Source organism: Phycodurus eques, chromosome 1, assembly GCF_024500275.1.
Source record: "Phycodurus eques isolate BA_2022a chromosome 1, UOR_Pequ_1.1, whole genome shotgun sequence".
NCBI lineage: Eukaryota > Metazoa > Chordata > Actinopteri > Syngnathiformes > Syngnathidae > Phycodurus > Phycodurus eques.
The window spans coordinates 27797167-27823909 of record NC_084525.1 but is presented as its reverse complement, the minus strand read 5'-3'; the positions used below and the strand labels follow the sequence as shown (position 1 = coordinate 27823909).

The 26743-nt window shown below is 40.5% G+C and overlaps 1 protein-coding gene across 5 annotated transcripts in view; it reads left to right on the top strand.

Annotated features, from left to right (window-relative positions):
* Window positions 1–311: 311 nt before the first annotated feature.
* The window catches only part of src (v-src avian sarcoma (Schmidt-Ruppin A-2) viral oncogene homolog), a 65897-nt gene continuing 39465 nt past the window's right edge, over window positions 312–26743 (top strand). For 4 of the 5 annotated variants that reach the window (XM_061685820.1, XM_061685846.1, XM_061685828.1 and 1 more), the window contains exon 1: window positions 752–1158. In XM_061685820.1, coding sequence (XP_061541804.1) covers window positions 1074–1158 — 85 coding nt within the window. In that variant the 5' untranslated portion in view covers window positions 752–1073. The other variant, XM_061685854.1, reaches the window with a different exon arrangement.

Sequence of the window (26743 nt, the reverse complement as noted above, 5' to 3'; positions counted from 1 at the left end):
TGTGAAATTGAGTTCGGACATTGACTAATTAAAAAAAAGGTTAAATTGTTTTACCTTGATTTATTTAGTTTAACCAATAATTAATAATAATGAGAAGTTCAACTCGTAACACACACTATTTTAAACTATTAATGACCCGTCAGATAATAAATTAAACAACGAAATCAATTTCCTTCCATTCATATTTTGGCTGCCCAGGTGGACACACCAATATAGGCCGCCATAACCCGCAACCAGGGGTTAATTTATGGATGACAGCCTCCACCAATCAGTGGTCGCCACTCCGCTAAGGCCACGCCCATTCCCCCTGCCTCTGCTCCTGACACATCCCGGTGTTTTGGACGGAACTGGTTCTTGCACGGCCGACTGGAACGCTTTTCCACGCATAAAGTCAACACTTTTTGTGAGGGACGTGGGGTTTTGTTTGTGTTAGTTTTTTTTTTATTGCGTGGAAATGTTTGCGCTGGGTGGGAGCTTCCCCGCAATGTGACCTCAGCTCACCGGCGTCCCCTCGTCGACTTTCAATCGTGGCACGCAGTGTGGCTGTTGTCGTTCGTCTCCCCACTGTCTCAACCCCTCAAAAAAAAAAAAAAAAAAAAAAAAGCAACGACAAAAGCCTAATTTGAGGAGCTAGGACGTTTTGGGTGTTTCTCTCTGGACCTTCTGCGTGTACATTAATGTTTTGACTTAAAGACGTGACCGGAACCAGAAGAGACCACCACATACCTCCACGAGTGGGTTGGGTGAGTTAACTTGCTCTTGTTTTCCAACTGGCTTTAGTTCACTAACGATAACCACTGCGTCAAAAAGAAAATAAAATAAAAGATGGGTACAACGCGCTACACTTTGCAACCCGTTTCACAAATACACTGACTATGTCATAGCTAACATGATTAGTTTTAATAATCTTGCTGGAAATCTTGCTTACTGGAAACCCCCCGTCTCCACAGGGGTCCTCTTTTTTTTTTTTTTTTTACCTACATACTGTACAAGGTTTCGCGGTTACGTAACGATACGTCATCACGCGTCACTTGATCACACGCTCACTTACCGCCGGACTTCATTGGTTTTCCATGTGGTGGTACATTATTTATGACCTAGAAGTGTTTTTAATGCGGATATTTACTGTAATTATGACTTCACTACACATGAGCGTAGGTAAGTGACAAGACAAGCACCTTTCGACTTTACGCACAAATTTTGGGTTTCGTCTCCAAGTAGTAATGGAGTCCCCAGTATTTTTGCTCTTTCTTTGTCTTGTTGTGCCTTTTTTCTTGGTAAGAATTATTCAGAAAGAAGGAGCAGCCTCAACAATATGTATGCAGACTCACATTGACGCAGCAGTTTAATCCTGTCATAGGATTATTTCTGTGTATGTTTTCCTATGAAAAAAAAAATAATTCCCAAATCTGAACAAATTGAAGGTCAACTAAAAAAACAGAACAAAACAAACTTCAACCTTAGAGGTTCCATTGTTGGAATTTAATTTATTTGACTTGCGCATTGGAAGATGTAGCTTCAATGTGACATCAGGGGACATATGAAAGCTATGACACAGTCAGGAATAGTGTAGTTGCAGTCTATTTTGGTTCCTCAAGGTACAGTACATTGATTTAAACCAAACGGCAAATTATTTGACTACAAAGTACAAAATCAGAACCTTCAAGAATGTCAATGGACCTCATCAATGAATTATAAAATCAGTGGGCGAATTCTAGTGTTATTTATTGATAAAAAGAATACATTCTGGACAATTGTATGTATCCATTTATTGAGGGAACAGTTTGGGGAAGGCCATTTTTCTGTTCCTATGAAGTCACAAAACAAGGTCTGCAAAGGCATGCTTGCTCAAGTTTGATGTGGATGAAAAAGCCCATCGAACACATTCTCCCCTCTCAAATCCAACACCAGTGACCTCTCCTCTGACATTACAAATGGACCAAAAAAATCCCACAGACACACTCCAACCTATTTTTGCCATTCATAATACTGTAAAATCTTAAGGGAACCAACTCTGTTTTCCTTCTTGTAGCTGTACCAATACTTTTTTTCCAGTTAGACAGTTTCATGCCCATGAGTGTGGGAGAGGCTGTTTTAAATCATTCCTCACAGGGTTTTCTTTTCCCCAAAAGTGTTCAAACAGTTGTCATGCTGCCACAATTAGTCTATTCCATGTAGCGTGACTCCAAGGGCAAAGTATCATCTCTAATGTGGTGCTCATGGAAACAACGAGGTTTGCCCAGACGTCGGCGTAATCATGCGCCCTGTAATTAGTGGAAGGGTGGACGCGTCAGTCAGCGCGCACGTCCTCGACGAGCCAACCTGGTTTAGTGACTTGGGAACGTCACATGCGTTCGGAGGTTTTCTGAAGTCGACCCGCCCTGAAAACTCCGACTTGTTTTTCCTCCATAATCCTCGAGAAAATGTAAAATGTTTTTTTTTCCCCCCTTTTTCTCAGTGACACACATCAAAGGAGCATCAATACATTTTCAGTCAACATTGAATCATGCTCTCATCTGCGTTTCAGCAGTGCATTAGACTAATCCTCCACAGATTATGTTAAGAGTTATTTTTGTATATTCTGACAGAATTAGGGATTTTTGGCAACATGCAAACAGATGTCCTAAAATGTTGTGTTGAGTGTTTCTCAATGTACTGCTTCATTGTGCACATATTTTGGTATTTCCTAATGCTCCTTGGAATCCAATGAATGCCTTTCAGTGAAAAGCCTCGAATGGAGATCGGTGGGAAGGGGCTCTCTGAGCCGAAATTCCTGCTAATTGCCAGCATGGCTTTGGACTGGAGCCTTTTGTTCCTCCTTATAGTGGGTCAGCCTGTCTGTCAGAGTGATACACTGGGCCCGGCTGGGATCAATGTGCCACTTGTTTCCACAGCCATCCGGGCCCTGCGGCTTCAGGACAAGTCACTTCCACTTTCAAAATTGTGCACCTACTTAGGGAGGCGGAAACAGGATCATTTAGGGGTGGTCCAGCCAGAGACCTTTTCTCACACCAAGCAATGTCATATCACATAAACATTGCAGACACTTTCTTCACATAACATAAAATCATCATCCACATTTGAATTCATATGAGAGACAGTTGCTTCCATGTTGCTTCTTTGGTTAGCAGCTGGAGTTCAAAATGGGCTCAGCAGTTAACCATTATACTATTGGAGGGAGGCGTTTATTTAAGTTAATAATGCACCTGGCGATTAGTTAGGCATGTTAAAAAAGAAAATGCCTTCCAACATACAGTATATCCAGTATGAAATTCCATCGGATCTCAAGTGAAACAATTTATGGCATTGTCTTATAAATGAGTATTTAAAATAATATGGCATTAAGCTGCGTCCAACAAACTATTGTAAGAGGATTACAAACAGCCCCAAAATTTATTGTATTACATTAATTGTGTACATTTCATCAAGAGATAAAACAAGTAATATTCATCATACAACTATGCACCACCGGTGATGTAATAATATTCTAAGATTGCTATCGGCGTAATATTCCACTGGTGTAAGTATGCACAAAAAAATTACAGCCGTGAAAGTATACTAATATTCTCTCATAGAACACAGTCCCTAATATTCTAGCTGTGTCAATATTTGATTGATGGAATTGTGAGCTTCAATTGATTAATGCAGAGCTGCCAAATGTTACGGAACATCGGTATTTTGTTACTGAAATCACTCAACGTTGACTCGTTTCAATGCACATTGGTCTGGCTGCATCCGCGTTTTCATGGAGAGTGACGAACTTTGAAAAACTAAATTACAGGCCAATTAATACGTGTTTAGAGATACAAATATTAGACTTTACGCCGATCTGATCAGTGTAATCGGTATCGGACGATAATTAGTATTCTATGCAGATCGGCTTTCATGTCATAAGTCGCCGATCCAATCAATGACGTCATCGATCGGCTCCGCACAAAACATTTAACTCCACGTCTTCGTCGCGTATGAATCCAAAAGCTAGTTTATTTTTAGCCTTGTCACGTCTTGTTGTGCAGTACTGTAACTGTCTGACGGCCAATAAAGTTTTTTCAATCTTGTCGGTGAAAAAACACGTCGTTGGCGTGGCACTATTTTGCGGCGTCTCAGACAAACAACACATAAATTATTTGCATTCCGTGGACAACTGAAGTACGTCGTGGGGAAGTTCATCTAAATGCTTCAACACAACAAATTTGATGGAGCACCTGAAGAATATACATGAGGAGAATGCCGCATTCAAGCAACGCAGCGTGGAGGTGGGGGGGAGTCAAACGGACTCCAACTCTGGACAACACCCGTTCATATAGCTGGGACAGTGAGAAAGTTAGAGTAAGCATGTCATTAACAGTATTTATTAAAGTAATTTAATTGCAATAAAGTAATTTAATTACAGTAAGTTAGCACCCATTATTTCTGTCATGTAATATTGATTTGACCTAAATTTATGACAGTGGACAATCCTTGAATGCCCCCGAGAGGTCATTGGTGTTTTAACTTTTGTCTAAAATTCTAGAAATTAATTTGAGCTGGGACGGCTCCAGCACGCCCGAATAGACAGCACGCCCGAATAGATTTTTTTTGTTGCCAGGGTTGAAAACAGAATTGGCAAAGGTGAATTAATCCATAAACACAGATATTTTTGATTATGGAACGTCAAAATCTCATTTACTGGCACTTTGATTCAGGCTGAAACTGCGTCCACCACGACAAGGTTGACGTAATAAAAAGATTAAAAGGACAAATATTGATATATATTAATATTAATTTCTTAACAATTATGATTATGACTTGACAAAATATTTAAAATATGGAAACTGAGACAAATTTGGACAAATTGTTCTGGAAAGGAATTTTTATAGGTTGACAGCTCTGGTTAATGTGAAAACATGCGCCAATATTGTAGTGGTGTAAAACGTGTGCACCAGTGTTCTAGTTATAAATTCTTTGTTCACTTTGTTTCCATTTGTGTTTTAATTTTCTTTCCTGTAGCGGTAATGCACATTGCAAAGTGGCTTTTTTGTAACCACAGCTCTTATCTGCTGTCATCCAGCAGACAGAGCTTGAGCCAGTGGGTCACTCCCCTATTGGCCCCAATGTTACGCACGTTTATCCTGATCTGTACCATAATGCATCTAATGCCTCCTTCCTTGCCATGCACATTATGTTTTCCTATTATCAATTGAGGAAACTTCGTTTTATTATTTCAAGCACTGATCATCGACTACTCTTTGCTTCTAAACGTCTATGTCTTTGGAAGTGTAATGTGAACGTGCAAAGGTGAAGTATTTCCATATGAAAAAGACCAGACTCGAAATATATATTTTTTTCAAGGTCATTTTAAAGCGCGACTAATTTGTGATCTTTCCCCTAAAATGAGCACACTATGCCCAACGGCATGCTGAGATCATCATTTGATCCCGCCGGTGTCCCACTTTCCTTTCGGTCAAATAAGGATTAATTGGCACTGATTTTGGAGGACATATTGTAATTGTTTCTGATGTTATCTGGTCGAGGAAGCTTGTTGGTCAGAGAGCAGGCAGACCACTATAAACCAACTTGGGCTCTTAACTAGACTTTACAATGATCTGATCGGCTTGATCGGTATCAGCCAATAATTAGCATTTTATGCTGATCGGCTTTAATGTCCTAATTCGGCGATCAATGATGTCATTGATCGGCTCCGCAAAAGATATTTGCTCTGTGTCGCCATCGTGTACAGTATATTTGAATCCAAAAGCTAATTTATTTTTAGCCTTGTCGCGTGTCTTTTGACTTAGTACTCTAAATATCTGACACCCAATAAAGTTATTTAAAAAAAATGTTGGCAGTGTGGGACAGATAACACACAATGCCTGGATCAGGCTACAAGAGAAATTTGGTCTGACGATTGCACTATGTTAGACTACTGCAATAAAATCTTGTATTCCAATATCACTACATCCCGTCTTTTACAATCACTGGGCTTTATCTTGTCAACTCAAATGCGATACACTCGTTAGCATGGCGACATCACGACGCATGTGTTATAAGAACACAATGGAGAAGAAAACGTGCGGTGGTGGTCACCGGTGCTCAGGAGATTACGTTCATTTAATCAGAATCAGAATCATCTTTATTTGCCAAGTATGTCCAAAATGCACACAAGGAATTTGTCTCCGGTAATTGGAGCCGCTCTAGTACGACAACAGACAGTCAATTGACAAAGAACACTTTTGTTGACAGAGAACAATTTTGAGACATGAAGACATTAAGAAAAACAGTCACTGAGCAGAAAAAGGGTTGCTAATTATCTGGTAATGCCAGTACATTGTTTTTTAAGGATTGCAAGCAGGCAACAAAACATTATGTAGCCTAGCAAGCAAGTGCTAGCACTAACGGTTGTATGTAAACATGCCGGCGATATGCCGAATCCTGCTCTAAAGTTTCGGTGCGTGTGAAGTAATTTAATTACAATAAAGTAATTCAATTACAGTAAGTTAGTAACCATTATTTCTGTCATGTTGTAATGTTGGTTGACCTGACTGATTAGAATACATGACCTGACTAGAGTCGTGATTTCCAAACCTTATGGAAAGAAGGCACATCCTGTTTTTTACGATCATTGGGCTTTATCTTGTCAACTCTAATGCGACCGGATACACTCGCTACCGGGTCAACGACAATAAGAGTGGATCGATGAGGAGAAAATGGGGGAAAACGGGTGTTGGTGGTGACCGGTGCTCAGGACAGGAGAGGACGTTCGTTTAAGGCTTGCTTGAGGTATGTTCACATACTTTTAATACGATACGGCTCGCAGGCAGGCAACTAAAAGTTATGTAGCCTAGCAAGCTACTGCTAGCACGAATGGTTGTACATAAACATGCCGCCGTTCTGTCGAATCGTGCTCTAAAGTTTCGGGGTGGGAGAAGTTATTTAATTAAAAAAAAAGTTATTTAATTAGAGTAAGTTAGCACCCATTATTTCTGTCATGTAATGTTGCTTTGACCTGACTGATTAGAATACACGATCTGACTAGAGCAGTGATTCCCAACCTTTATGGAGCCAAGGAACATGTTATACAATTGGAAAATCTCACGGCACACCAACAAACAAAAATGTCACAAAAAGTAGATGCACAGTAATTACTGTATGTACTTCCTGCCATCTAATAGAAGAGCATTTATTTGTTTTGTCTGTCACTATGCCTCACTGGCATAACTAGAGGAACAAAGATACATTATTTCTTGTAAATGAATAATTTTTTGAGCAGTTAAGTAAAATTTGATAATTTCCCACGGCACACCTGAAGATCGCTCATGGCACACTGGTTGGGAATCACTGGACTGGAGAATACTTTTGAAGATACTCACTCAGTATATAGTACACAAGTACAGTATGGACAGTAAATGAACAAGTCGTTTAAATAGACACGTTGCTCCATCTTGTGATCGGATCGGTGATCGGTTATCATTTTTTTAAACTCGCTGATCGGAGTTCGACTCCAAAAATCCTGATCGTGCCTACTCTCAACACAATATTTTCTGTACTTATTGCATATGCTGTATATCTATGTAGCTTTCCATATAATAATACCAAAATTAAATGTGTACTGTATCTAATTTGGGCCTTTTTGGTTTGTTGATAAGGTGTGCGTTATAGTCTGTGGGGAAGCCCTTTTAATTTTTTATGTTGACGCATATGAAACAAATGACATTCTGACCCAGTTTTGATGCTAATTAGTGGTCGTTAATGAGAACACCAGCATCACCTGTTCACACCTCTCACTCAAACTTGTTTCTGTTTATGTGTCAGCGGCCTACTTTTGTTGCAGTTTATACATCCATTTCTCCGTCGTATTTTTGTCTGTACTTGTATCTCCATGATGACCACATCATTTGCTGGCCCAGTCTATTTCCACAAGAACAGTCAAAAATCCCCTTTGACGCTTATGTATGAGGTGATGAGTAGCAATGGTATGATAAATCAATGTAGCCTATCAATTATTGATCATTAAGAATTTAGTTTTTACTGGAATTTGATTGACCATATTCACAAGGTGTTGTGTAGTAACTACGTCATCTTAAAGCAATGGTGGCAAAAAGGATTTCACTACTAATAGCAATATACGGAATGTCATGTGACCAATGTGGAACACTGTACAGCTGACTTCCTGTGTATGCTATCAGGGTTGGCACTGGGTGATGAAACCTCTTAGCCAATCTGGCTAAATAGTATAAAACTCTCCTAGCCAAACCTGTGTGTAGTTAGCCACAAAATCACATGTGTTTATGTGGCTAAACCTTTAGCCACACTTAGCAAGTCCTCGACACTGGGACGCTGATAAGCTTTAATGATAAGGGCCCAATTAAAACTACCTAGTCATCAATCAGGAAGTAGGGCTGAACGATATGGGGAAATACTCTTAACTGCGAGGGTTTTTTGTTTGTTACTTTTAAGCAAATATTGCCATTGCGATTTAGCATGCGATTTTTGGGGGAGGAAGTTTGTCATCTTCAGCATTATGCCCTAAACACAAGAATACATTCTTCATCTTAATGTCAGATTTTTATCCCTTATGATTGAGGTCGGCGGCACGGTTGACGACTGGTTAGAGCGTCAGCCTCACAGTCCTGAGGACCGGGGTTCAATCCCTGACCCCGCCTGTGTGGAGTTTGCATGTTCTCCCCGTGCCTTCGTGGGTTTTCTCCGGCACTCCGGTTTCCTCCCACTTCCCAAAAACATCCATGAATTGGAACTCTAAATTGCCCGTAGGTGTGAATGTGACTGCGAATGGTTGTTTGTTTATATGTGCCCTGCGATTGGCTGGCAACCAGTTCATGGTGTACCCCGCCTCCTGCCCGATGATAGCTGGGATAGGCTCCAGCACGCCCGCGAGGAGAAGCAGCTCAGAAAATGGATGGATGGATGATTGAGGTCTGATTCTGAGTTTTGTTCCCATGCTAACATAGAGCAAATTGGACCACACAGGGAAAAAAATGAATCTCTTAAACCATGTTCTGTATATGTAGTCAATCCATTACTACTACCTGAATGCCACACCACAAAAGGAGATGTGCAATACAACAGTCGAGTCAGTAGCGCTGGCATTTATTTAAATGTATTATCTCATAGCTGTTTGGTGGAGACAAACAGTGGAGGACTTGTGTCCATCCCAGCATCCCTGGCCCCTTCCTGTTCCACACTGTTGGAAATGGGCCAGGGTGACCGAGGCCACTCATATCCACTCAATCCATCCTCTGTTTTAAAGCCATCACCTTGCTTCCCATCGCTCTGTGGCTTTCGTGGCAGGAAAAGGCGTGTTTAGTACAAAGAAAGATGTCTCTGTGTCGCTTTGTGGCGGCGCAGCTGGACAAGCTAGGTCAGGACTATCACATCTTAATGCATGAGGCTGTGCATCCTCTAAAACCAGTGTGGTATTATGTAGTCTATGCTGATCAAGAAGTAAAGACTGACCAATGGTAATAAATTTTGCCCAAAAATAAAAATTAAGTTTTATCTTTACATTTCATCATCACGTCAGCAGCTCTGTTGTGGATTAACAGCCAATTTATAAACACTGAACATTCATGTGGTCTAAATACATAACATCCATCTATCCATTATCTATACCTTCAAGGTCACTGGGAGCTGAAGCCGATCCCAGCTGACTTTGGGCAAAAGTTGGACTACAGGCTGAACTAGTTGCCAGTTACTCAAAGAGCATAAATATACACCAGCAGATTTCAACCGATTTTATGATTGACATCAGATTTCTTTTCCCAATCCCTAATTATTTTCGGTTACATTTTTTCAAAGATGATTTTGCTCTGGAATTCTCAGCACTTTCTCTTTAAACTCCACCATAAACTTCAGCCTGACAGATGCTTGTCTGCCCTAAAGGTGGTGCGTGTTGTGGTAATAAATAAATAAAAAACAACTTTTCAGGTGATTTGTTCAAGTGGACTACGTACAGATGATGAATTTTTTAGATTATTTAAGGAAACCCTTTGATATCTATTTGTCACTTTGCAAGTAGGTAATTAATTGGTCACCCCTGAAATTGAAATCCACCGTCGAAGAATATAGCCAATCAAGAAGCACCCTGACTCAACAAAAGCAAAACACCCAGTCATTTTTTTTTTGTATAAAAGTGGGTTCCCCAGACAGCAAGAAGTATTTTCCAAAGCAGGTCTTTTTTTTTTTTTTTTTTTTAGTACAACACCATTTTACAAAACTCCTGGTCCCAGCAAACTTCAGGAACATTCAGGAAACAAAGGCGTATATCCGGAAGTGTTTGTTCTGCTTCGGTTTTGTGAGTTTAGGTGTGATCACATGAGATTTCGAGATCGGTGGTCGAACAGAATCTTTGTGTGTGGTGTTGTCTTGATAATATCGTAGCATACCACACACACAATATGACCAAAACTGTTAACTGCCAGATTTTGTATCATTATGTGTGGGATCCGTCACAGATAAAAAAAAAAAAAAACTTTTAAGATTTGAACAATCCTGATGTGTCAACCAGGCCTTAGTTAGTCAGTTGTCAACCACTTTCTAATAAACATAACTGCCACATACTGGACTGAAATGAAATCTTACTGACTTCAATTTTACTTCAGGTCCAAGCATTTTTAACACTAAATCAGTTTCTTTAGGATCTTGTAGAGGCAAGGTGCATGAGCCTGATTTAATATACATATATATATATATATATATATATATTTATTTATTTCCATGGCTTAAAGTATTGTGGGTATTTAGACATTCATAGAGTGACTGTCTCACAAATACAGTAATAAAAAGTATTAAAAATGTCAATTTCATTTAAAAAAAAAAACACCTGGGTTTTGTCTGACAGCTACTTCTGTTTGACTCAGTTTTTTTTATCTGCCTTGTCCATATTTGGCTAAGACCGCCCCCTTTCCTCTGACTGGTTGCCTCCGTGCAGAAGACCCACTTGTGGGAGCAGAAAGGGAAGGCGGAGATCTTCCCTAGTAACGTAGATAAGGTTGAGAAATTTGAAGGATCTGATTTCAGTCTAAGGCAGAAAAACGCCTGGAACTTAGGAATGTTTGGACGACTTTGATTCATATTTCACGTTTACTGAGGCACCATAAAGCGAATATTACATCCTAAATACTAGAAAAAGTTGGTTTGGCAAAATATGTCCCTTTTAATGTAAGAGTCCATCCCCCAGTATCATGAACCTAGAAAATAGTCTGCTAACACACATATGGGCATACAAACGCAAATATGATGCCCCGTTATTATTATTATTATTTTGTTTCACTTTTGCTAACAACTCCTCCACAAATCCCTGCCTTTGTGGATATCTGTTCTCAACTGAGTGACATTCTTGTTACAGTACATAGTACATGGTCATTATAGAATTGCTAAAACAACAAATCTAACAGTGGCCCAAGACCTTTATGTGACAAATCAGGCAGAGACCAAAGCTCTTGTTCTTGCATCTTTTCTTCTGAAAAGGGATTACATCGTAACGACCAACCTGTGGCTCTTCAAACATGGTGTCCCGAAATTCTCAATACTTGCTCTCCGTGCATTCCTGCCGTGGGCCGTGTGAGGAGGCGTTGAGTTTAAACTCGCCTCGGCATTCCTGACTGATGACTGTGCTTCGTGTCACTGCTGCACCATACTAGGGAATGTCACAGCACATGCACACCTGGCTCACATATCTGAACATGTTTGGTGGTTAGGTTGACTGAGGCTGTATTCTGTGATGCAGCATGTTTGGACCCCGTCCCACTGCACATACACAGTGCAGATACCACATAACTGGGTTGTGGGAATGAATACAGAGAAGGCTTTTAAGTCTCCAAAATGAAATAATGCAGGGGAAACTCCACGCTGTGGTGTCCTAGCCAATACCAGCCGTAGCGACACCCCTGACTTGGAGGAGAACTGCAGTACATTTTCAAAACTGCGCGCATGGGTTGCGTTCGAGTATAAAGGCAAACTGCGTGCGGGATAGTGACGTCAGCGCGGTCGCCGCCCGTGAGAGTATGAAGAAGCCTTTAGTGATCACAGCTTGATGAAGCCATCAGAACCAAATCATCTGCAAAAAGCAGCAACATGATACTGATGTCATCAAACCGGACCCCCTCAATACCACGGCTGTGCCTAGAAATTCTGTCCATAAAGGTAATGAATAAAATCGATGACAAAGGGCAGCCTTAGCGCAGTCCAATTCGCACTGGAAACGAATCCGACTTACTGCCGGCAACGCGGCCCAAACTCTGACACTGGTCATGCAGGGACCGAACAGCCCGTATCAGGGAGTCCGGTACGCCCGGAGCACCCTCCACAGAACTCCCCGATGGACACTGTCGAACGGCTTCTCGAAGTCCACAAAACACATGTACACTGGTTGGGCGAACTCCCATGCACAGAGGAGCTTCTTAACCACCTCGGTGCCCTCAACCCCAGTGGTAGTTCCCACTATACACAGTGTTGATGGTCCCCTCCTGAGATGCCTGATGATGGAACAGAATTTCCTCAAAGCCGTCCGGAAGTCGTTCTCCATGGCCTCACTGAACTCCTCCCACCCTCGGGTTTTTGCCTCAGCGACCACCAAAGCTGCTTTCCGCTTGGCCATCCACTACCCCCAGCTGCCTCTGGAGTCCCACAGGCCAACAAGGCTGGATAGCACTCCTTCTTCAGCTTGACTGCATCCCTCACCGCTGGTGGCCACCAACGTGTTCGGGGGTTCGGCGACAGGCACCGACAACCTTACAGGTTTCACTGTCATTGCCCACGTGAGCATTGAAGTCCCCCAGCAGAACGAGGGTGTCGCCAGTGGGAGTGGTCTTCAGCACCCCCTCCAAGGACTCCAAAAAGGGTGGGTACTGCCAGAGAGGTGACATTCCCCGTCCGTAGTGCCAGCTCCTATAGCCGGAGATCGGTCCGCCAAGGTACCCGCCTTCGGCCGCCATCTAGCTCACACAGCACCCGAACACGATGGCCCCTCCCACAGATGGTGAGCCCATGGGAAGCAGAACCCACGTTACCCCATGGGTGCAGGCCCGGCCTGGCCACTAGGCGCTCACCATTGAGCCACACCTCTGGGCGGGCCTGGCTCCAGAGGGGGGCGCCATGTGTGTGTGTATATATACACACATATATATATATATATATATATATATATATATATACACGCACACACCAGTTGGCGTGTTCAATATTTATTCCGTGTGTCATTTCACATTACTGCACAACTTAATTTCTGATCTTATTTATTCTACTTTCTTTGTATGAATCTGTTCGGTTGTTCCCAACATCAGGTCATGTATTCTAATAAGTCAGGTCAAACCAGCATTTGAACATGACAGAAATAATGGGTGCTAACTTACGGTAATTAAATGACTTTATTGTAATTAAATGACTTCAAACACACCGAAACTTTAAAGCATGATGAGCATGAGCACTAGCTTGCTAGGCTACATAACGTTTTGTTAGCGGCTTGTGAGCCATATCGTATTAAATATACGTGAACATACCTCAAGCAATCCTTTAAAGAACGTCTTCTCCCAAGCACCGGTGACCACCACCACCCGTTTTCCCCATTTTGTTCTTTTTTGACACACACAATAGACACGGCACAAGCCATTGTTGTTGTCGTTGCCATGCTAACGAGTGTATCCGGTCGCGTTTGATTTGATAAAGCCCGGTGATCGTAAATGACGTCAAAAGACACACGACAAGGCTAAAAAATAAACTAGCTTTTGGATTCATATACACTGTATACGACGGCGACGTGGAGGAAATTCCGTCACTGATCGGATGGGCGAATTGTGACATTAAAGCCCCGATCAGCATAAAATTATAATTATCGGCCGATACCGATCAAGCCGATCAGATTGGTGTCAAGTCTAGTATATATATATATATATATATATATATATATTCAGAACTTTTGTCTCGTAATCATCTTTTGATCTGAAACCTAAATGTCTTCATTCTACAACAAAAACAAAAGAATTGACTTTGCCGTTACAATACTTTTGGAGGGGACTGTGCTGTATACCTCAACAATTCAGCACTATATTATTATGTCTTTGAATATGTTTTCAGCACTTATCTTCAAACATATTTAATGTATTTAGAAAAAAATAACACGGCTATCTGCTTAGAGCCTCTTTTAGCAAAACACTGCTTCAATGCTTCGCTTTGCAAAAGCTACAAATAACCTATTCTAAAATGGCCTGGTTAGGTTGTTACTGAGCCTCCAACCCAAAATAATTTCATTTTTGTCATACTCGGATTAAGAAGGGTGGGGATGGGGGATGAGATAAATCCATGAATTTACGTGCCAGCAGTGTTTGTTGTTTGCAAATGGGCATAAAATTCTTCAGTAAGCTTTAAGACAGTTGCTGCTCCACACGCCCAGCGATGTCATATGATTTGAAGGTCAGCATAGTGATGACGTTTTCCAAAGAAAAGTTGGTTTGAACATAGGTCACTTAAAAAAGAAAAAAAAAAAAAAATCCACCCACGTGACCATGATCCTATGGTGAAGGCCCAAAGACTGAGACGCAGGAATGTTTGTGTTCTGGCTATTGACAAAAGGCAGCACAATGAATATAATCTGTGCAGGTGATCTTACCTTCATTCACTTTCCAGATTCCTCATTACGTGGGCCTCTATCATTCATCGGTGCATTGTGTCGATTTGTGGAATGCTCGGAATTGCCTCCATGGGAACCGCAGGGGTGTACGTGTGTGCTTGGAGCTGTAAATATTGACTTGACCGCCTGCCCGTCCCAGTGTCTGTCCATGACAGCGGGGTGGTAGTGTTGGGCTTATGATTGGGACTCATACTCAGGACTCAACCAAGTCCCGCAGTCGGTGGGGTGTTTACCCACCAAAATCCAATATGGTGGACACGCTGACGTATCATACGGAAAAGGGCCACCCAGCTCAAGGCGGTGTCTATGTGTCTATTTCTATGCTTCCTAAGCTACAGCCCTAATGTGCAGACGCTGTGAGCTGATGTTCACGGTCCAGTACAAGTGATACAATGATGAGGGCTATAGCTAGGAGTAGGGCTGCACGATTATGGCCAAAACAATAATCACAATTATTTTGTTAAATATTGTCATCATGATTATTAATCACGATTATCCCTCATGTGAGAGAAAAAATATATATTTTTATTGCACTACTTTTCAATAAACTATGTAACAGCTTTCAGTGCAAAATGAATCTTTCAATTAGAGTAAAAGATGGATAATAATCAAAAGTTAATGTACCCCCCAAAAAAATCTTCTTTACCAAGGGCTAGTTGAATAAAAATGCTATGACGAAGTGCAATGACAAATTGCAACTTAATTGGAAGCAAATACAGGGAATGCATAAAACGCAATAACATTAGGCTGTAAGCACCGACTTTTCATTTGAAAATCCCCGTCAATATAGTGAATTGTCAAGGACGGGTATGTCTCCGTTGTTCTGGTTGACCATTTGGTCAGTCGTACACGGTCACAAACTGCAAAGAACTCAACAGTTGTGACTTCCCTCTATCTACTCCTTGCGTTTTTTTCATTGCGGTCAGGCGAGCCGCAGTCAAGGCAGCTGCTACAACGATTGTTAATACGACAGTATTTCTTCCTGTGACACATCACCTCTCCGCCAATGTGCTGAGAGGGCCAACTTCAACATAAAAACTTCATACTGTATATTACTACATTGGACATCAATGCCGTTTTATATTAAACTGGTCCTGCAATAGAATGCCTTTTCATTGTCACTATACACCCGTATAATGAGATTGAGATGAGATGCTATATATAAATGTACCTGCAGTAAATACGAAGATATTCAAATAATACACAGGGTCAAGTATTCATGTTTTTGTTAAAATTTTAAACAGTATAAGAACGGGTGATCATTCATGTTAATGTTTATTTAAAGATATTTGAATTTGTGGATGGGCAAACAGGGGCGCGGGGGAGTGTTGGTGCTGAGCAAGCCTCTTGCGTTGGGACGGGGCCAGCACGATAGAGGGCCGTTGTGTGTTTTGATGTTAATTCCATTTGGATATAATGTAATTTATTCTCCAGTGAGCGAACGTTGGAAAGGAAGATAGGTAGGAGCGGTGTTTGCAAGGTTTAGCTGTTGTTACTTAGCTGTTAGCCCATTGTGACAACTGTACTTCCGCATGTGGCTAAACCGCCCTCGTTTGCTCGTCTGTCGGCTTGAGCTGCTTAGCGAGTCTGCTGCTTCGTAGGCCACTGGGTCTTGCTGTGAACGTCTTCGCACTCACAGTCACACCTACGGGCAATTTAGAGATTTCAGTTCACCTACCATGCATGTTTTTGGGATGTGGGAGGAAATGGAGTACCCGGAGAAAACCCACACAGGAAGTGGGAGAACATGCAAAGTCCACACAGGCGAAGCCTGATTTGAAACCAAATCCTCAGAACGGTGAGTCAGAAACTCTAACCAGTCATCCACCGTGCCACCCTATTTATATACATGTGTATGTGTGCGTGTATGTGTGTATAAACAGTGGTGTGTAAAAACAGTGTTTCCCCTTCCTGATTTCGTTTTTTTTTTTTGCATGTTTGTCACACTTAAATGTTTCCCATCATCAAACAAATCTAATTTGTCAAAGACAAAGTAGTTTTTAAATGAAGGTTTTTATTAAGGGAGAAAAAAAATCTAAACCTCGATCGCCCTGTGTGAAAAAGTGATTGCCCTCCCTGTTGAAACATAACTGTGGTTTATTATACCTGAGTTGAATTTCTCTAGCCACACCCAGGCCTGATACTGGCAACCCTGTTCTCAATCAAAAAATAATTTAAATAGGACCTGCCTGACAAAGTGAAGAAGACCAAATGATCCTCAAAATCTAGATATGCCGAGATCGAAAGCAATTCAGGAAGAAATGAGAAAGAAAGTAAGATCAGTGTGGAAAAGGTTATAAAGCCATTTTTAAAGATTTGGGACTCCAGCGAACAACACTCAGAGCCATTATCCACAAATGGTGAAAATATAAAACAGTGGTGAACCTTCCCGGGATTGACCGACCGACCAAAATTACCCCAGGAGCGCAGCGACGACTCATCCAAGAGGTCACAAAAGACCCCACAACAACATCCAAAGAACTGCAGGCCACACTTGCCTCAGTTAAGGTCAGTGTTCATGACTCCACCATAAGAAAGAGAGCGTGCAAAAACAGCCTGCATGGCAGAGTTCCAAGACGAAAACCAGTGCTGAGGAAAAATAATATTAAAGGTGAAGAAAAACACTTTTTTGTTATATTTGTTAAAACTCCGTAAAACATTCTTTATTATTATTTAAATGATCTTTTGAAAACTCATCCCTCTCCGGCCTCATCTAATGCCTCAAATTCAATTTTTATTATTAAATTTGAAAGTCTCCGTGACGGATAGAATTGTCCAAATAGACACTGTACAGACTGGAGGCTTGGCCTGGGAGTGTATCAATCATGTTCCCATGTACACACATTTATGCGAGAAGGAAGCCCTGGGAACAATGATGAACGCGGAGGCTTTCGACGGCTATCCCTCGTTTACCAACAACTGGGTCTTCTCAAACAAGGAAAAACAAGCAGAGCGAAGAGACCAGAAAGGTTAAACAGATGGAATCTGATAGAGAGAGAAACAAATCTAGGATACACATTGGGCCTACTATTTGAGAGGTGGCTGGAGTCAACTCAGTATCCCTAAGGAACTTGATGGACATTGGAGCATTTCTACTCGACGGGTAAGTATATCACATCCTTGTATTTTCAATTGACTGTGCATTCCCCAAAAATAAAAATTTGAACCGGTAGCATTAGTGTTATACAGCCACACTTGTGTGTGGCACGAGCTAGTTTAGCCATATAGCATCGTTCGCTGACAATACCGTAGCGAGCATTATAACAAGCCATAGCTGCTGTCGGAATGACTTTGGGTAGTGTTCAGAGTGGCAGCGCGCACTCCAATTTCTATGAATTTGGGAACGAGCGTGTTGGCCATTGGCAGGGATACGTCAGTGCTTCCGCCATATTGAATGTGTCAGTTCAGCCTGTAAACATCCGGCCACTCTGTCTCCTCAGTCAGAGCGGCGCTATGAATAACCGAAGGGCAGACTCCAACAACGCTCTTGAGTTTCCAAACGTTCCGGAGTGTATCGAGCGCGCTTGGAGTAAATTTCTGAACGTACCCTTTGTAATCGGTGCTATTAGCAGCATGGAGCAGGACAGGAGATTCATCCCCCTCTGTAAAGGTAACAGTGTGGGTTCTGAATGAGGTACTTTGGAAAAATCTCAACAAAAATGCGGCAATAGTGTCATTTAGCGCGACAATAACCCTCTACCAACTTAAGGTTGTACTTGAATAGCAGCCTGTCCTAGTGGTAGCAACAACAACAAAACAGCAGCATACAGCGTGTATGAGAATGAGCCAACATGGTCTTTATATCTATAATGAAGACGTTCGTGCTTAGGTCCATCGAATAATCCCGCTCTTATTGTCATGATAAAGTTGTGCGTCAACTTTATGATGAGACAAAGCTAACTCTGGCCATGTCTGAAAGCCACATTGTTGCAAACTATATTTCACTTTGTTGTAGAGGAATTGTGGTTAAAACAAATCCCAGATAATTATTGTTATTGTCACAGATAATGCTGCAAACATGCGTGCTTCTGCACAGCTGGAAAATGTAACGCACTCTCTTTTGACTTCAAATGCAACTCAAGGATAAAACGTAAAAGCACTTGCACGACGAACGGAATATTATTATTGTATTGACGTCTGCTTGGCATATTTTCACTGTCAGATCATTTTAAGCTCCGTCTCATGTATGTTTTCCTGATACATATTCATTTATATTACATGATATATAGAGAGAATCTTTCTGTTTTTAAATTTTGTTTTTGTTTGTTTTGTAGTTATGCAAGCATCCATCAAGCTCGCCTTAGAAAAAAAGTGTCAACTATTGTTACAGAAGAGAGTGTCAGGAGTCTCAGGAGAGTCTCTCTGACCGGTCAATGGTCAGTACTTTATTGATTTGTCCTGCATGTGAACTGACATGTCTTGAACCTTGCAAATTAACCAATAAAAATAAAATGGAATTACACGTTGTCTGACAACAGCTAAGGCCTGATGATCTACTCAGGTGTTGCCAAATCAACTCAGCTGAGGCCAAGGTGAGTTTTACTTCAACCTTATGGCTGTCTCAAGAAATAATAATGTACAAATGTGTATAATTTAATTATAAATGTCCATACTTCATGGCATTACTGAGTAAAGACATTTGTTTTAATTTCTCAATGATGTCCGGTCTATTTGTAGTCATTTTGATTACTTGTACGTTTGTCAAAATCTGATTAAAAATGTTAAAATTATTTTTTAAAGTATGTGTGTGTGTGTTTGTGTGTGTGTGTGTGTGTGTGTGTGTGTGTGTGTGTATTAAGCTTTACACGATCAGGATTTTTGGGGCCGATCACCGAGTTTAAAAAAATTATAACCGATTGTTGGATTTATCTCACCAAAGAGCATTTTTCTCTTTTAGACGCCATATTTAGCCAAAAAAGTAAGTCGTCAAATCCATCTTTTCCCATTTGTGATATATTATTATTGTGCCGTTCCTTTATTTTGTTTCGAAGTTGAACTAATTTTCTCGAATTCAGCTGGCCAGCGAAACTGTATTTGGTTATCCACGTGTTTAAATGTTTTATTTTGGAAGGGTTTTGAAGTTGTACATATTTCCAATCTTTACACGTCAGGCTTTCTGTTGGATTCGTTTTATTGTTATTGTTTCCCATTTTTGTGAATTTGGAAGTCAGTTTATTTGCACCTAGAGTGACCTAATACTGACTTTATTCAAAAATGACTGGGTGACAATGAATGTCTGAGTTCTGGTAACCCTCAACCTTCTACCCCAAATGGGACGGAGGATTCTTGCCTCTGCTTCCAAACTCAGTTGTCACTTACAATCCAGTCTCTTACATCCAAACTTTTACACACACACACACGATATTAGTAACGTTTTAACAAACACACGAAAACATGGAAACACGGAAACACAAAGGCACGGAATTTTAAGTACGTCTAGGACTCCGCCGTCCTTTATTTTATTTTTTTATTTTTTTTATTTTAACACGGAATTTTAGCACGTATAGGACTCCGCCGTCCATGCGGAATTTGTCGGACTCCGCCGTCCATCAGTTACTTGCCAGTGACTAGTATTACACAAGGTTTATTTTGCCGCAGACTTCTTTGTCGCGCAATACATTCATTCTTTAAAAACATTCCCTAAAAAATTTTTTTTAAATGTAACTCACCAAAGTCGTCTTCAATCCTGTGGATTGTCGTCAACCTTCAGATCCCAGTTGAGAAGAACGAAGACCAGTCCCGGAAAGGGTCTCAATTGCCGTGGCCACGGTCTCTTAACTGGATGTCGGCTCCACAACCGGAATCCTCGGGTGTGTTGACATCCGGCTCGAAGGACCAATTTAATGTTGGATTTATCTCACCAAACATTATAATGAATAAACACAAAAGGAATGAAGACGTTGGTCATTTTACTCATGAGGAGGGCGCATGGGAGATTGTTCAGGTTACAGCCTCTCAACACGCTCTAAACAATCTCCCCCGTCGCTCCTACATTTATTTGAAAATAGGAGGGTTCTACAAGACATAATGTTCTAAGCATTAAGTCACAACACAAAACATAGGACCAGACGACACCTGTCCCGTCCCCGACCACATCCGATCACGTCCTTGGTCAAGGCGCCCTTCCATCAAATGTTGCTGAGTCATCTTCTTGAAGGCGAGACATCTTTCTATCTAAATATTGTCCATAATACTAATGCAAGCTACTAATGCAAAATACTAATGCAAAATACTAATGCAAGCTAAGCAAATAAATGATAACTACTAAAATATATCTAACACCGATCACCGATCCGATCACAAGATGGACCAAGGTGTCTATTGAAATTACTTGTTCATTTACTGTATATACTTGTGTACTGTATACTGAGTATCTACAAAGGTATTCTCTTACTCAAAGGTATTTAGGTCATGTATTCTCATCAGTCAGGTCAAACCAACATTACAACGTGACAGAAATAATGGGTGCTAACTTACTGAAATTAACTTACTTTATTGTAATTAAATTACTTCACATATATGTATGTGTATATGTATATATATGTATATGTGTATGTATGTATGTATATATATATATATATATATGTGTATATATACATGTGTGTGTATATATATATATATGTATGTATGTATATATATGTATGTATGTATATATATGAGCTGAACATTTAATTTTATTTTTAATGGGATTCAAATTAAACGGTCAAACATTTCAGAAAAGCATTATCATTACATTTTCTCACAGCTACCTGTTGAAGCAAGTAGAGCTTATTTGAGCTGGGACTTCAGTGGGGAAGCAACAGATGAGAAATTCAATTTAATACAATATGAGTCAGACTAACTTGTTTACATGTCCACTTTCAGTCCAGCTAACCCAATAATTACATTTTCTTGAGAAAACCATGCAGTGAGTGTGCTGCAAATTGAAGAGACCGTGTACCAAAAAAACATTTTAAGACACACCGTTGAGTTACTTAACCTTAGTGATGGCACAGGTGATCGCGAAAGCTGTGTGGGTGTAAATGTTAGTTGTCCAAACATGCCTTGAGTTCCTGTGTGTTGGTTCAGTGAGGAGAATAAGGGAACTTGGTGACATTTAACTTGGACCATTGCTAGTGTATAGTCATTATTTGTTGAGACAGGATAAAGAGAAGTTCTGACACCCGTCAAACTGGTCTATCCAGTCATGTCATTGCAAAGACAGTGTTTGTCTGCAGGCCCGGTTGGAATGTCGTCGCAGGGTTTGGCTAGTATGCTTAGGAAAAACATGCCGATAATCAGGACGCGAACAAGAGCTTTTGGATGTGGCAATTGTAGGTGGTGACCAAGGAAGCCCCCCTGCCTCCCCACCCCCGCTCCACCCAGTAGTTTTGTAATTACATGGAGAGTATTAAGATGGAGGAATGCATGCAGTGGGCTGACATGAGGATCACATGCACACACACATGCACAGACTTCCTAATCTGTGATCCCCATGATTTGGCCAGTCCTCTACAGAGCACTGCACAGATAAATACTAAAAAGGACCAGATTTGTCCCGCCTGGATGCAGCAATCCAAAGGCAAACGTAAGCTTGTCCGTTTGCATTTTGACCACAAGAACAAGCTGACAAACTAGTCTGTTGCTTCCACTTCAGCTAGTCCGCTTATGACGTGTGCTTATGCAAATAGACGCAATGAAACCAGAGTTATCTGCACTTCAACTGCCGGTTCATGTAGTCGTAGGAGGAACCTCATTTGTTTGTTAAAGTAGCGAGAATGTGACTTCCATAACGACTGCATTGTGGACGGTTTTCATCTCTAAAACGTATTTTTTTTACTTTGTGTTTTATGATAAAATGGGCCACAACTGTGACTGACATTTTGCAATTTATATTATTTCTGTCTCATTCATGACACAAAAATGATAAGGAAATGTACTCCAAAAATCTTCTAGGATTTATTTTCAAAATAATATAAATGTGTAACTTTAGGCAGTCTCCGCAAAAACAACTGCCTATCCAGTAGTTTGAGCTATTAATTTCCTATTATTGCTGTATAACTAATTAGTACATCCTGAAAACAATAATGAAACACACTATTCAACTTCAACCTTTCAACCAAAAACAAAAGGCACCAATTGCTTTTAATTATATTTATATATAATTTAATTCGGATTTGTAAAAATGTGTTTTATACTTTAACACTCAGTCTTTGATAACAAATGTTAGTAGTAGTGTTGGAATGCGAGTCCGAGTCTCACCCCTTGAGTCGACTCCTTCTTTTGGAATAACTAAGCCAAACAAACAAACAAAAGACACATACACAGAGTTAAACGTTTGATGCTAACTGAAAACTGAACTCTTATGAGATATTCTGAGGTCAGGGTCAAAATTAGTTTTGGGTTGATTAAATTTTACCACCACTGTGGCGTTTAACTTCAGAGGTTTAACGGTCTCAATCAATGTTGCCTAAACCTGCCTCTTCACAAGTTTCACCATCTGTCAGTCTGACTTGACTTTGTTTCATCCTCACAGCGGGTAATATCTTCTCATTAAGTCTGCATACAAAAAAAAAAAAAAACATCTGAAGCACGTTCGACCAATTTTGATGCCCCGATAGATGAAAAGAATCTTTACAAATTGATGAAGAAAGCTGTTGACTTAATTGCCAAGATTATACAAATCTGGACTGGTGATATGGGCTGTGAGTTTTTGTGTGTGTGTGTGTGTATTCCATTGAAGGTTGTAATTTAGTTGTTTTTTTTTCAGGTTGAGTGTCCAAGTAAAACATTTGTAGGTGGGGGTCCCCAAGCAGTGAAAGACTTGTTCATATTTAACCAATGCCCTGAAGACTCCAAAGATCTTATGCATAATTAAGCGAACCCTTCCCCAACCAAGCAACAACACACCCCCGCCTACCTCCATTGTAGCTTCTTCTTCAAGCCCTATTAGGCCAGAATGAGGCAAACGTTATTCGCTAACAGACAATGCAAATCTTGCTTCCGCTCCGTCCAAACGCAATATTGCTAGCCTTCATTTATTTGCATTTCCTGCATGCTTTTCAAGCCAGACAGCCCACAAGCTATAGGATTGTTTTATGTGTTCTGCAGTGAACTAGAAAGGTTTGTGTGGAAATGAAATGCGAAGAAAAGACTATGTTGTCAGATTTACACTGGACCCTCTATCTTCAAAGGCAGTCAGCGAATTTTGAAACTGTTTTCCCCATGGGAAATAATGGAAATGGTCATCAGCAGTCATAAAACATTTTCCTTAAGCAAGGCAGTTCAGTTTTTGATTGTTAAAATTGCTTCAGTTTGAAAATATTACGGGGTTAACATGGTGTAGTCTTGGTTAAAATGTCTGCCTCACAGTTTTTAAATCTCTGATCAGGCCCTTCCTGTGTGGCGTTTGCATGTTCTCCCAATGCTTGTGTGGGTTTTCTTCAGGTATTCCGACTTCCTCCCATATTCCAAAAGCATGCATGTTAAGTTCATTGAAGACAATTGTCCACTCACATTCAATTGTGAATGTGAGCGTGACTGGTTGTCTATAAAGTTGTGCAGTTAGTGACTGTTGAAGAAATTGAGACAGTTAATTTTTCAACCAGCGGGGAGAGTGCAGTTAGTTCAGTACGAACTCATTTGCTAAAACAAGTCGCGGTAGAAATCAAAGCAGGAAGAATTAGTGAGCTAGACTAACGTAATATTGCCTTTCCATTCCACAATTCTGCTTTTCTTTGTTCAAATAAGTCTTTTTATTTTTTATTTTATTTTATTATTATTATTTTTATTTTTTATATATATATATATATATATATAAATACTTCCTGGAATAACAATTTCTTGGAGTGAAACATTGTTGCCATTTGTCCTCATTTGGGTTGTGAATGGCCTGGAGGCTTTGAACGGAAGTTCATGAACTAGTTCATATTTTGTGCGAAAGTACACTGAACTTAGTTAATTTTTGCCTGAACGCTCATTCTAACATCTGTGAACAGTTTTTGAACTACAGTTCATTTTCATTCAAAAGTGCCAGGCTTTATTACGGCCTTCCAGGACAAAACCCGGCTGAGGAAGCTATATACGAACCTTCATATATCGGAGATGAACGCCGTATTTGACAACCTCCATTCATGTTTACATTCGGCAGGCACATTGCAGCAGCCTGTGTGCGCGAGGTGCGTTCAGGGACACTGTGTAAATGGGAGTGAATGTGTTCTCTGGTTGTTTTGTAATACAGTACATCATTGTAAAATGGATTACTAGGGAAATTATTTGTATCAGAATGCTCTGGTTGAAACACTGTGCGATCACACTGTCATAATATGGAAATTATGTTATGTAATATAAGAATAGATGAGATAAAATATTTTGTTAATATAGTCAGCCAGAGCTGCAAGGAATGCAACGTTAGCAAGGTCCTTCTACCATTGTTCCTGTCATACTGTATTGCGTGTATTTGTTAGTACATTGAGGACAAAAGTCCTGTTTTTTTTTAATTCCTTATTGGAGACTCTAAATTGCCCGTAGGTGTGGGTGTGAGTGCGAATGGTTGTTTGTTTGTATGTGCCCTGCGATTGGCTGGCAACCAGTTCAGGGTGTACCCCGCCTCCTGCCCGATGACAGCTGGGATAGGCTCCAGCACTCCCGTGACCCAAGTGAGGAGAAGCGGCTCAGAAAATGGATGGATGTTCCCCCAGTAATGTAATTGATTAAAATTACATTTAAAAAATTTTTTAAATTTCGTTACAAGTAATTAATTATTCCCCAGCACTGCATATACAGTACATACATATACATACATACATACAGAAAAGGAAGCTTAACTAAGTAAATAATACTTCATGACATCAAAACAACGACAACCAGTAACCAGTGACTGTACAGCCGAACAACTTGCAGAATGATTGATTCTCAGTTTATTTTTCATTTCTTTGGATTTATCAACCTTATGGCAGAGGGGATAAAGGAGTTTTGGAAAGCGGTTTGTTTTCCGCACCAGGACATAATTTCGCTTACCTGAGGGCATTATTGCCAATGCACTGTCAAGTAAATGATCGAGTTGGGTTAAAAGTCTATTTATGTTCTATTTAGAGGTCCTTAATTAATATTAAAAAAGATAACACAAAAAAAAATACAATTCATTGATAGTTTTCTGGTCATTTCTTTCGGTTAAAGAAGCTTCCTCGAATGTTAAAGAAGCTTCCTCGAAGTTCTTAATTTCACACATTTTACAGTATGTCATATTAAACAGTACGCGACTCAGACTTCTCGTCATCAAGTACGAGTTGATCTTGAGTGAAGCAGTCATTGCAATGAAATGAAAGGGATGCATGGTATGCGCGGCAGGCCGAGCATCCTATGGGCACAATGAGCCCTGCCCCAATCAGCTGTCCCGGGCCTTCGCTGAAAATTTGCCTTTCATAGCAGACCCCCCCCTGTGGCTATATCTGTCCACCATAACGCTTCTTAGGATTAGTGTAATCATATTCCCACACTAAACTGTGATTACAGCTCCTTCATGGGTGCTATATAAAGCATAATAAGAAGAAAAAAAGATGCACTGATCCAAAACTGCTCTGTCTGTAATTTTTTATGAACCTTTAAAGCTTGGCGTCTATTATGTTAGCCAGCCTTAGCTGTCAAGTTCAACCTTCACTTAAATAACTGAACTGACTTCACTGTAGAGCAACCAAATAGATATTTATTCCAAAGTACAAATTAGAAAACAAAAGTTCATATTGGAATGCGTGTAAATCAATTTATATCCCACAAACCAAGTTTGGCCTTGGTGAAGGTCTTTGCTATACTGAATGGTGTTCTAGTTTTTGTGATTGCTTTCCCTACAATCTAATAAATGATCAAATCAATTACAGTTTTTGAATTGGAATTACTGATGTTGACTCATCTGACTTCCATGTCAGCAGTATGGGTTCAATTCCCACTCAGTGATGCTGTGAATGTGAGTGTGAAAGGTTGTGTGTGTCTATATGTGTCCTGTGATTGACTGGTGACCAGTCTGGCCAGACTGGGTGGAGGTCTGCCTTTTAACCGAAGCCAGCTGGGATAAGCTCTATGCACTACCCAGTGCAGAATAAGCGGTATAGTAAATTGATGGATTATTTGAATTTCTGTATTATC